Source organism: Typopeltis vanoorti, chromosome 11 (genome assembly GCF_054136105.1).
Source record: "Typopeltis vanoorti isolate ZY-2024b chromosome 11, IOZ_Tvanoo_1.0, whole genome shotgun sequence".
Classification (NCBI taxonomy): Eukaryota; Metazoa; Arthropoda; class Arachnida; order Uropygi; family Thelyphonidae; genus Typopeltis; species Typopeltis vanoorti.
The window spans coordinates 10,438,358-10,450,710 of record NC_143559.1 but is presented as its reverse complement, the minus strand read 5'-3'; the positions used below and the strand labels follow the sequence as shown (position 1 = coordinate 10,450,710).

The 12,353-nt window shown below is 36.3% G+C and overlaps 1 protein-coding gene across 1 annotated transcript; it reads right to left on the bottom strand.

The window, feature by feature from the left end:
- Positions 1 to 723: 723 nt before the first annotated feature.
- LOC150101299 (uncharacterized) lies at positions 724 to 11,574 on the bottom strand. Its single transcript, XM_090400921.1, has 2 exons — positions 11,519 to 11,574; positions 724 to 1,593 (listed from the first exon to the last, which is right to left on the bottom strand). Exons 1-2 carry the CDS (start codon positions 11,539 to 11,541, stop codon positions 810 to 812), a joined length of 807 nt encoding a protein of 268 aa, XP_090257047.1. The 5' UTR covers positions 11,542 to 11,574; the 3' UTR covers positions 724 to 809.
- Positions 11,575 to 12,353: the final 779 nt, after the last annotated feature.

Genomic DNA, 12,353 nt, shown 5'->3' with positions numbered 1-12,353 from the left:
ACTCAATTTTCCCAACAGAAATAATGTTTCAGGTAATGGAGCCGATTTGTCATTTAGTATAGGCGATATACTAAAATTTGTGAAAGATATGGTTGCAAAGTTTCTAATAGTCATTTAGCACCAGAAGGCATATGCGATGGAGTTTTCTACATTTAGCCCTCTCAAAGTCAACGCTGTTAAATCTTCTTTCGAAGTGTTGTAGGCATCATTTTGTATAAAAGGCATCATCTTTTATACAAAATGGCTTGTTTATAATTTACAGCGTTTTGAACACTTGTTTTAAGCTCATTTTTTTTTTTCAGGTCTACATAACCTAGATTCCCTTAAACATCAGCTATTTTAAGACAATTATCCGACAACCCCTATCTGGCCCTAAACTTATGGAAGAGAAACATGAATAAGCTGGTTTAATTAGAAGTGAAAAGCTTGATTGTAATAGTTAATTGATATTAAGTTTTCTTTAGGCTTCTAGCGGTGCACATGATGCTGCAAATCTTCTGACTTTATACGAGGTCGCGGTATTACAGAACCTTAGAAAATAGTCTCTCGTAGGCATGAAATCAGAGTTAATTTTAACCAAGTTAAAAATGTATCTGCAGGTTTAATTCTATAATATGAAGTATGTAATAATGGGAATGTGGCTTTGGAGTGCTTTGCTCTTATTCTCGGAGTGAACTACGCAGGTACTGAGATAGATATGCGAAGAACAGTACACATTTGAAATTTTAAAACGTTTAATGTCTTAATCTGAAAAGATTACATTAAAAAGAACTTAAAATTGAACAAAATTTCAAACTATCGATTTGACTTTAAAATTCAGTCTCCAGAAGCGTCTTTGGGGGTGGCAGTTGAGTGATATCTGCAGTAACATTTATTTTCCTTGGCGATGTTGAATGCGAGTGTCCAGACCGATCTTTACTGCTTTCACCCTGTTGAAGAGGGATTTGTTGATCTGGATCTGAAACACAAAGCTGTTCCATTGCTTCTAGAATATCTGTATCCGACGATCGTTGCTGTGGATATTTTGATTTATATATTGCTTCGTCATCTTTCCATTCCTCCAATGAACTGTGAGCGTGAAGGGGATATGGATATTCCTCGAGAGCAGATCGCTTTCTTTCTCTGTCGTGTAATTTCGAGCTGTCTATTAATTCATTATCAGAAGTGTCGGAGTCGTCAACTCTACTTTCTGGTTCTAGAGCCGTTACTGGCTGAGCATTTTCTTTCTTCGAAACACCCCTAAGAAAATTGAAGCAGTTAATTAATCGACGCACAAAAGGATGCACGTCTTCGTTAGAACTACGAAAGTAAAAGGTGTATATGAAATAAGCATGCAGCACAGCCATTGCAATGAAAATTGCAGTTGCACTTGCGATGTAAATAGCGTCCTCACTGAAGAAAGAGAAAGCAGGAAATGTAATCATTCCACATAAGACAACCGCATGAGTAACTTTTATTACTGTTTTTTGGCAGAAGTTGTTAACTGTTTCCCATTCCCAAGGCTTTTTTGGTATTTCCTCAGGAGAATTGCTCTCGAAGGGCACGAGATCTTCAGTGGGAGCTATTACATTGGGACTCCTGTGTAGAACACTCCTATAATTAGAAACCTTTCATGTAATTCTTGAAATTATTAAAATTCATACAAGAGACATTAAAATTTTGAAAAAGCAAGACATTTAATATTTTCACCGGAAGTACAAGAAAACTTAACCAAGTTTTATTACTACGATAAGTTTTAGTGTATAGATATGACTTGTAGCAACTATTTAGATAACTAAAAAAGGTCTGAAAATAATGTATTTAGCATATGGCATAATCAAGACATTACATCAGAATATATAAATACATATTTACGCAGACAATAAAAATGAGACAAGCAATGCACACATACAAATATCAGGTAAAAAAAAGTAAAATTTTAAGTCTAGTTCAGATAGCCAATCAGGACCTGAAGTATCTGCCTCAAAAAAGTCTCGGGTCACCAGGGTAGGCTCTTATGCTGCAGTCCTCCATAATGTGACAGATGATTTGGTTTATGGCCCACAGTCGCATTGGGGTGTAGGTGATCTGCCCCACTTGTGTAAGCTGTCTGCGCAGATACCTTGTCCTGCGTGTATCCTATTTAGGCTTTTCCATAGACGAAATGGAAGCTCAATCCCTTTCGGATTTTGGTTGTGAAGGATATACTTGTTTAAGTCTGGTGGCGAATTTTCTAAATTTCTAGCCATTTCGAATTAACATTGAAATTGATATTTACTTGTTCTTCAGCCAGTATTAGTGGAGGCCGTCGTGATTTAAGGCGATTCATATTTATATATGGGAGGTCTTCGTGTATCGGCAACAGGTGATTGCCGTTTATTTTTTTGTATTCTTTTACTAGAGAATTTTGTCTGCGCAGGTTCGGTGGTGCAATATTGCTCAAAATTGGAAGCCAGTAGAGAGGAGTGGATTTGACACAACTTGTTATTGTCCTCATTGCTGCATTTATTTGCGTGTCAATTGTTTTGATATGAGGACTGTTTAGCCATACTGGTGAACAATATTCTGCCGCAGAGTAGACTAAGGCCAACGTGGAGTATCGCAGTGTAATAGCAGAAGAAGTCCATGTAGAACCACAGTTTTTGTATGTTATTACGGGTTCTGATCTTTAAGGAGAGATTCTCCAGATATCTTTTGAGATAGTGTTCTATCAAGATAACACCCAAATATTTAGGAAAAATTGGTGCTGTAGCATTGTTAAAGCTGACCTGAAGTTTCCTATTTGCCAATTTGGTGTTGTCTCCATTTATGAAAATATTCCCAATGGTTCTAAAGGTCATTTGTGAGAATATCTTCAGTTACTTCAATGTTCTTGTGTTGGATGGCAAGGGCTATATCATCAGCATAAGCAAAATTTTTTGACCTAGTTGTCGATAGATCAGATGTATATAAGTTGAATAAGATTGGTACTAATGGTGAGCCCTGTGGGAGTCCATTGTTCAGCTTTCTCAGCTTGTTTCCTAGTACCACATGGTAAAAACTGTCAGAAACCATGTTAATCCATCCATCATACGACTTATTGGTAAAAGTCGTATGATGGATTGGCATGGTATGCCTTGTATCAGCTTATATAGCATCTTCTCTTTCCATACCGTGTTGCATGCAGCAGTAAGGTCAAAATAGTTTTCAAACATCTCTGGATGCCTGCTTCGATAGGGGTAGCAAGGCTTAGTAGTTGGTCCGTACAAATAGTCCTGAAGCCTGTTTGCTCAAACGGGGATAACTTCAGATATTTTTGGCTGAATTTTGTTAAAGAGTCTCGAGGATCTTATAACAGCAAATGAGCGCAATTGTGCGATAGCTCCGATTATGGAGGCTTGTCGCTTTTTAATATAGCTATTATTTTGGTTCTTATAGGCCGTTCGAAGCATCCAGTCCTTAAAATGCGAGAGAAAAGAATCTTGTTAGCAATTGACGAGTATTTTTTCTACGGTTTACCAAGAATTCAGGGTGAACACTAAAGCCTGAAGTTTTATCGGTTTTCACCTCCTTTAAGGCCTCAGTTATTTCGTCTGTAGTAAATTCTCTTGAAAATTGGGAACTGCCATCTGCACTTTGTCGCAAGTTTGAGTGGTTTAACCTCCCGTGCGTGTTGATTTCGAGGGGCTCTAGACGGAGGTTATTCGATAGTCAATTCGATCTGGAGTCAAAGGATATTCACGAGTGATTGAGTTACTTCCACCTAACTTCTTTAATAGGCTCCATGCTTTTCTAAAGTCTAAGTCCTCTGTAGTTTATACATTTTTCTCTGCGCTCATCAAGCGTCTGGAGTAATTCGTCAGCTATATTACAGTCGCCAGATTTTAAGTAGATTTGGTATAGCTCTTCACAGTCATTATTCCAGCCAGTTATGTATTCCTTTCAGAAACCCCTTGGAATATACTTCTTTGCTGTTGATATGACTGCTCCAATGAATCTGTTGTAGAGTTCATTCACAGGAGGTATCCATTATACTATTTTATCCAGTTCTTGTGAAAAATCCTGCCACTACACTTTTCAAAAATTCCATCTTGGTCATGGAATGGACCGTATTATTTATATTTCTACCAATACTGGAAAATCAAGGACATGTCTTGTGTTTACCGGCTGATTTCGCAAGTTTTGTGTAATAAAGCAGGAGGTCTGGGTTATATTCCCTTTTCCATGCCGCAGCCTTAAAAGGTTCCTTTTAAGAACATTTAAGGCTGCGGCATGGAATATACTTGATCCTTTGCATCAAATATTAAGCTAAGATTGTTTTGCTCAGCCCAGTTAATGCTTCATTTCTATCATTATTGTAATTCCACATGGTGCGATGGCTGTTAAAATCTCCTATGTAAATAGTAGGATGTGGAAAATACTTCAGGTGGCCATTCTACAAGGGGAGGCTTATAGATTAAGATGCTATGATAGTGTGCATATTCTGATTAATGTGCTGATATTAAGTGAGCATTCTCTATATTATTGCTTAAGTTGCACAGCCATGAGCTTGGTGATATATAGATCTTAGTATATCGTACCTCGGAATAAAATTAGTTCATATATCGAGATACGTACTATCATAGTTCACGAAGTTGTTACTGTTGCTAACGGCTAAATTTATTTAAATATTAACTTTGTCCTCTGTTCACTCGAAGTGGTTGGAAGCATTTTCGGTTTATAAAAAATGCTCAGGAATACTAAACTGATGTTTATTATAAGCGAAATGGGAGCTTATAAGCATAACTCAAAAACAAATCATTTTCGTCTCAATGAATGGAATCATTGAATACCCTCTTCTGGTTTATACGAAGCTCACCGAAGCGACTTCGTTTAGTAATGAACACTTAAATAATCCACAGAACGCAATGAACGGGGGAGGGGGAACTAGACTAACAGATGAGAATTTGTCCTCATGAAATGCCGGATTCCAAGTACCAAACCGAGTGTTTTGGGAATTTAAGAGTAGCTTCGTATTATCTTGATATACAGGGATATTTTTATTAGTACCGAGGTAAACGAAAATCTTCAAAACTAAATTTTTAGAAGATTTCAGTAATTTTCTTCATATCAGTATGTAATGCTAGTACAACCTTGCTTTTTTTTTACTAAAAAATGAAGCAGGATTTATGATTTAATACCAGTTGATAGTGCAAGTTATTCAGAAAACAGCGAAACTAATATGCAAGTGCACCTGGCTGGGATCGCATTCTAATAGATCCAACCAGATCAAGAATAAGTTTCTTAAAGATTACATTCTAGCTCATTGTTTCTCAAATTGTGGTACATTACGTTATTTTTGGTGGTAAAATTTTTACACGAAATTTAAATAAATGTTCAGAAAAATGTTTTAATATTGTAACGAGTAGACTGTTTCAAGAATTTATCATGTTTAGCGTATTTGGCCGATACTTTTGGAAAACTGAATTCTAGTTTAGAAGGTTCCAAACTAACTATCTTTACTGTATGACAAAATAAATGCAGCTGTGAAAAAACTAGAATACATTAAGGACGTGAAAAGGAAGAAAATTGCTATATTAGAAGAGCATCTCCATGAAAATGATCTGTCACTGAATGAACAACTAATTGAAGATATAGAAAAAACACTGCATAGGACTTGCTAATAATTTTCATTCCTACTTTCCTGAAAATTTCCTAAATTTTCAGGAAGGTAGTACATATATGATCATGCTTTTATGGTGGTACATATTTGATTCTTATTTATGTGGTACAAAGTTTGAGAACCCCTGTTCTAACTCATTAAAGTAGTTAAAATTAGATTCAACGCTGTAGATAGCTTTAGATTTTCGTGATCAAAACAGGGCTAATTCCTAGTTTGATTTTAATCGGCGAATAAATTTCGCATTTGCCGTTTATTCGCTAACGGCAAGGAGGGAGAAAAGTATTTAGTTCTTGCGTAGTTCAGATTTAACGCTTCGATGATTCCTTGACTTCTCTGGTTAGTATTATGAATTACTAAAATAGGAAGTTCGCTCAGACGGAACTCGCGACACTTTCTGATGGAAAGTATTCAAATCCAATAGAGGCAAGGAATCAACAGGGCGTTCCAACTACTTGCAAGTTAGCCTTTCTCAACAGAAGTTTCACTAATACAGATAGGAAAACCGTTCGCGTGAACACGCATCTGCAAAATTAATACACCCTTTAGGTGCAAGCAAAAAATATACGGACTGCATTAAATGCTTATAATTCAACCTGGAAATATCCCCAGAATAAAAATCTGGCGATGTTCTAAAACATCTTGGATCTAGAATGTTAAATGAATAAAGTGCTGTGAAAATTAGTGAATGCTTCTAATTCTGTAGATAATACGCATTCTACAGAACTTGGAATGAAAGAGATGTCCAACTCACCGGAGAATACCAATAAAAAAGGAATTTAACTGCTTGATGGTCAAGGAATTGTATAGAACCAAATAATTTCATTGGCTTTCAGGTTTCAAAGAGTAACCTGAAAAACAATTCTTACAGCTCTGGAGAACCCTAAATACAGTTTCTTTCCTCAAAAAAGATTAAGCAGCGTTAATTTTTAGCCAATATGTCTGACAGCTGTTTCACCTCTCGTCAATATTAAGATTTGTTCCAGAAACGTTAGAGCAAAGGCTGCATTTTCCAATCCTAATTGCTATTAATTTTATACTCCTGCTTGTTCTATGGTGGATTTTGCTGAATGAAGAGATTAAAACCTAAAATTCGAGAACCACACTTGGTTGTATCAAAGATGGATTTATTGTGGACATACAGTAACGAGGGTATGAAGCGCCTATGGCAAGTGGCTAACGTCCTCCCTAACCCAAAAATGACAAAAAGTTTGAAAAATTTAAATGCAGCAAGTTAAATTTTACTAAATGCAATATGTTAAATACTTACTATTAACCCCATCAAAATGAGTTGCAGAATTTGCGTGTCTAAAGCGGCGTATTACCGAAATTCAAAATAACGGACTTTTATATTTAACGTTTTGCGCCCCAAACCTAGTTGCGCCCGTGACGGGCGCCTCTTTCGCCACGCCACGGACTATGGAATCAGCTCCAAGCAGTCAGAAGAATCAAACCTAATAACTTCAGCAAATCTGGTCATGGTAGTAATCGCAACGCTGCACAGGCTGTAATTTTCCATGGAGCATACTTTTCCAAACTGTTTCAAAAGTAACTTAAATCAGAAGTTGCTTTCATTTCGCATTCTCGTTGCGAGTGAAGATGCAGCACGTTTCGTACTTTGTGCATTTTTCTAGAGAAAATGTTAATGATTCCCGTTGCTGCTTTGAGATCAGCATAAAAGAATGCACTGAAGCTGGAGATTAAACTATTCTCAAGTGCAGTAATCTTAATTCAAAAAGGTATTTTAAAATTAAAACTGCATATTTTGAAATATGCATTCATTATGACGGGTGTTCAATTACTATTCGAAAACCACCTACATTTAAATCGAGCCCATATCAACAACTTGGGTTTTCATTAACATGAAATAGAAGTCCGAAGCTAGTTAAATGCTAGCTTTCCAAACACTCCATATGATTAAAACTAAATATGCCCTCCACAGCACAGTAAGATATTTGTCCTCAAATTAGGTGTGCAATCTTAATAAAAGGGTCATCCAGTAGAATACACCGTACTACTGTTAAACCAAAACAGTTACGTGCTTTTATTTCCATTGTTCCCATGAAGGTTCGACTTAAAGGAATAGATTGAAGTCCGGAAGTTAGAAGGGAAGAAACTTTCCTAAAGATTAGATCCACGTGAAACATTCAACATTGTGAAAGACTTTCTTGGAAGAGAAAACGCACATGCATATTTTAGTCTGGCGAGTTTTGATGTGAAGATTTAGGGAAAACGCCTTGAATGATAGCAAAGCATATGAAAGACAGTGCTGTAGCTCAAAACGTAGTTATAATGAACGCTATCTACATTAAAACGCACGCAAATGGCATTTTTAGATTATCTAATATTGTGCAAGACTGGAATTGCGTAAGTTGCAGTAAAGTCACCCTTTTAATGATTCGTTTGTTAGAAAGGATCATCGCATCATTAGCGCTGTACACCCTGTTGATATGCGAATCAACTGCACCACATTTTTAATGATTATAAAATAGCGCATTAGAATACGAACCGCGTCCTAGTTTACTGCAACTTTAATTTTTACATGAAACTGAATGTCTCACATGTGAGAACCAACAGAAGAAATTAAAATTTTATTACGCGCTCCCACACTAGCATATGTGTAGTGTTAGAACTGAGGTAATATTCCGTTTGTCTGAAGATGCTGGAACATTAACACTGGCTGAGGTGAGCAACCCGATGGAATGTTACCAAAGGACTGATCGCTTATCAAAAATGGCAGCGATTCGATTTGTAGGATGCCAAGGTTTGAAAGCAATGTACAAGAGAAACAGGCTAACCAATAATTTCATTTCGGAAATCATTCGCATCCAATTGTCACTTGGACATTTCTTAACTATCCACAGTCACTCATTTCAAAGCTTTATACTTGATTTTTGAACAAGCCTGCGAACTGATTAGATCATTCCGGGTGTAATATGGTAGATTTAAATTATAGAATTTAATTTCTATAATTTGCTTCTGTCATTAAACTACCACAATATTACGAAATGTCTGGTGGAGTATTTTCTCCATGTAACGCATAATTAAATAAGAACGTCCCTCAAATGGACGTTCGCTAGTTTTATATAGCGGATCATGTTTTAATATAGTTCATTTCACTTAACGTTTCTCATTAAATCTAGTATTCTATTGCAAATAAACTTTATCATATGGCACATTTTATTCAAATAAACATTTTTCTGTGATTCTTCGCAAGATAAGCTAAATTCATTAAATTCTGCGAAATTCATTTTAATGGTTTTGATACTTCAGTTCAGCCCTGTTCAAAAATAGCAAGTGATCCTATGAACATTCACAGCATTTCCTTTCCAGAATACTGCAACACACTTCAATTGACGTTTGTTGACTACATTGGAGGGATAGACCATACAGAGAATGGATAGACGATATAAAAGACTGGTGTGGAATGGGTGTACAAAAACTGCGACACTGTGCACTGGACAAAGAAAGGTGGAAGAAGATAGTGAAACAGACATCAACGGGCAGTGAGCCCATGGTTCGTGATGAACTACATTGGAGCAAACTTGCTTACAGTAGTGGGCAACTTGGTAACACCCTTGCCTTTTCGTTGAGCTGATGCGAATCAATTTCTGGTCGAAGACTGCTTTTATCTTTTATAACTCAATTTTTATATTGTTGAAATTACGTAAATTAATTTTCCTTGCTTAGTGTAAAACTAAGCACGCTGCTTATTTTCAATGTCTACACTGAAAGTACCACTTAGGCTCGAAAGGTATTAAACCAGAATTTGGACAAACAGTAAATGCTGAGCTACACAGCGAATTTAACAGTCTTAACCGTTTAACCGGTACAAAGCAGCCCTAGTTATAAGGAGAGGCATGAATAATATTGACCACAGTAATCAAATCGATCCCTCATAGTTGAATGCAGCTATTTATACATTTACCTCTCAATGAAGAAAACTTAGTGTGAAATACCTGGATAAATAGACATTTTAATGCTTACATATTGGCATTTAATTTATGAATGCCGTTATTAATTTCATTCAAAGACATTTTTATGTAGACATTACATGGGAATTGACAAGTTAAACCTTCACTGAGGAGTGCGTTTGACGCCAATACATTTTGTAAAAACAGGCTTTTTTGAAAGACTCGAGCTACATCAGTCCAGAAATAGAGTAGGCAAGTGGCAGCATTAAGAATAAAGTTGGAAATTCCACAAATCAGTGCAGTATCAAGGACGAGTTTTTTTTTGTTGATTGTTCATAAAAAGCTTTTTTTTTTTTTTTTGCAGTTGAAGCATGCGAGGAATCGACAAACGTTACATCGAAGAGCGGGTATTAGGATCATTCTTCATTACTTAAAACTTTTGGTTGAGTCGCTGTTCACCGTTTCACTATAGTTAGGTGCTCAATGAACGAAGTTGCAGTACAATTCACAAATCAGTGACAAATTAGTATCGTTAACTGAGGTGAAACGTTACAAGGCGCTAAACTGATGTCTCAGTCAACGTTTAAGTTCGTGGGTGGGAGGAGAAGTCACGGCATGTCCTTAAATAAGCACAGCCTAAACATTTTCCGATGCAGAAAATCCATTTCGGTATTAGTTTAAATATTTTAAGTTCACAAGCTGAGTAAGTCGGTATGCCATGTCTGGACACTTAATGTTTTCGAGTGGCATTCAAAATGCCAAGGTTATTTTAGTTTGAGAAAAATATTCCACCCAAGTGGGTTCTCAGCCATAGAAGTCTATGAATGAGAAATACTTGCTTGCTCTTTGGATGTGCACATTCCGTGGTGTTTAGAAAATTATGTTTGGCCTCTAGAGTAGATTTTCCCGATTAATCCACCAAACTAATGACCCATAGGTTTAGTGTTTGAGGGAATTTACGATGTTCCTTGCTTATTCCAATGCTTTCAGTTTGACACTTTATGTGTAGGTAGAGATAGATTCGCTGGCTGAGAATGCATTTCCGAATGCATTCTCAATCGGGCCAGTTCAATTAGGGGGGAGGAAGGTTGTAACATCTAAAATGCTATTCACATCATTTCTCATGAGGGATGTGTAATATCCCGATTACATTTATCATTTTAGACTGTTCCGAAGATAACTTTTTGCCGATTTTTATCAGTACTAATTTTCCCCTAAATTATGCCTTTAAGTATGATTTAGGGGAAAAATTGAAACAAACTTTACGGCAAAAACAAATATTCTGATACCCGAAGTTGGGCAGTATTACTTAACTTAGACAGTGAGGAGTGAAAGAAAAAAATGAATCAGATGAAGTACTTTGAGACATGTTGGTGTTACCAAAAATCACGTGTGGAATTGCGAGTTTCCTATATGATTCTTTCCACTAGATGGAAAGACCAGCTATCCATATTTAAGGTAGAGTCGAGGAGACACTTGTCACTTTACTCTTAATTCTCTGAATAATATAACGGTAATCGTTATCTTCAATGGGAAAGCATTCAATTTCAGTTTTGGATTACGTTTGAGTACTGCAAGCTTTCTGTTGCAATATTCATCGTGAACTTGTCTCCTCCTTCCACCCCTACGATCAAGACCTGTTCAGCAGTCTTGCGAGAAGGACGCTCGCATTTCATGCAACTGTCGGATGGGTTGTTTCGACAGATTTGGAAATGCAAACTAGAGATCATAGTTGATACAGTAATAAGCTCAAGTCAGAGTACTATTAACTGATGTGCAATTTTGCATAACAATTATTACGTTATGATTCGTATTAGGGGAGTGATTTTTTATAGGGATGGAAGCTTTTAACTCGTGAATGAAACAAACTACCTACGAATTGCAATACGTCATTATTAAAACTAGCATTGATTAATAATTTCTTACCCTGTATACATATCCTAATATTTTAAATGCAACTGAACTTTTAAATTTTAACGATAATTACCTCCTTAATTCGTCACTTTCCATTGGACTGCGGAATGTCTTACAGGACTTGCTCACTATCGGATGCTATTTTACGTTATTAGGTAGAATGGAGAGTTAAGATCCTTTTTATCATGTTATATATTTTAAGCCACCTGGTGGAAGGTTAATTTATCTGTAATATGAAATGTATGGTATTTTAATACGCTGGTTTCCAATTCAACATATTCGTAGTGTGATTCGCAGCTGAACTTTAGTAGCGGGAGGGGGGGGGCTGTATAACTTGGCAAGAAGAGCTTTTTTACGACACTAGTTGGTGGAAATGAAACGCTTTATCACCCTTTTTAGAAAATATTCTTATTAGAATAATTTCTAATTGCAGTATTGGCATAAAACAAACAAACAAAAAAATCTAAGTATTATGCATCCATCGTTTAACCAAAACTTATACTCCTAGTTAATAAGTTTAAAGGACTCATACTGAGTGCAATTTGTTATAGTTGCTACGCCACCTAATGCAATGTACACACTGACCTCAGTGTACGATAGCTGTATTTCTAGTAATGGACCACACGTTATAAATCCAAAAGTAGTGCTCTTCTTTGATTCATAAGGTAGGGTTTTTAAGATCAGAAAGTGAATTTTTCTATTTTTTATCTATTTTAGCGAAGTATATAAAAATCAACTAAATAATACTGCAACAGAAGTAATCAAAGAACTAAAAGCAATCTCTCCACCAGCAGAGATCTTTGAAAATGACATCTCATCTTGGAGGAGGAGGTGAATAAGGCTATAAAACATCTCAAGAATAACAAGAGTCCTGGAGATGACAGCATAATAGGCGAGATGCTACAATA

What these genes read in the sequence shown, in the direction of transcription:
- LOC150101299 (XM_090400921.1), bottom strand. Translation starts at nt 11,541, where the DNA reads ATGGAAAGTGACGAATTAAGGAG. An exon ending in GAAAGTGACGAATTAAGGAG is followed by an intron (nt 1,594 to 11,518) that starts GTAATTATCGTT and finishes TTCTAATTATAG; the next exon opens with GAGTGTTCTACACAGGAGTC.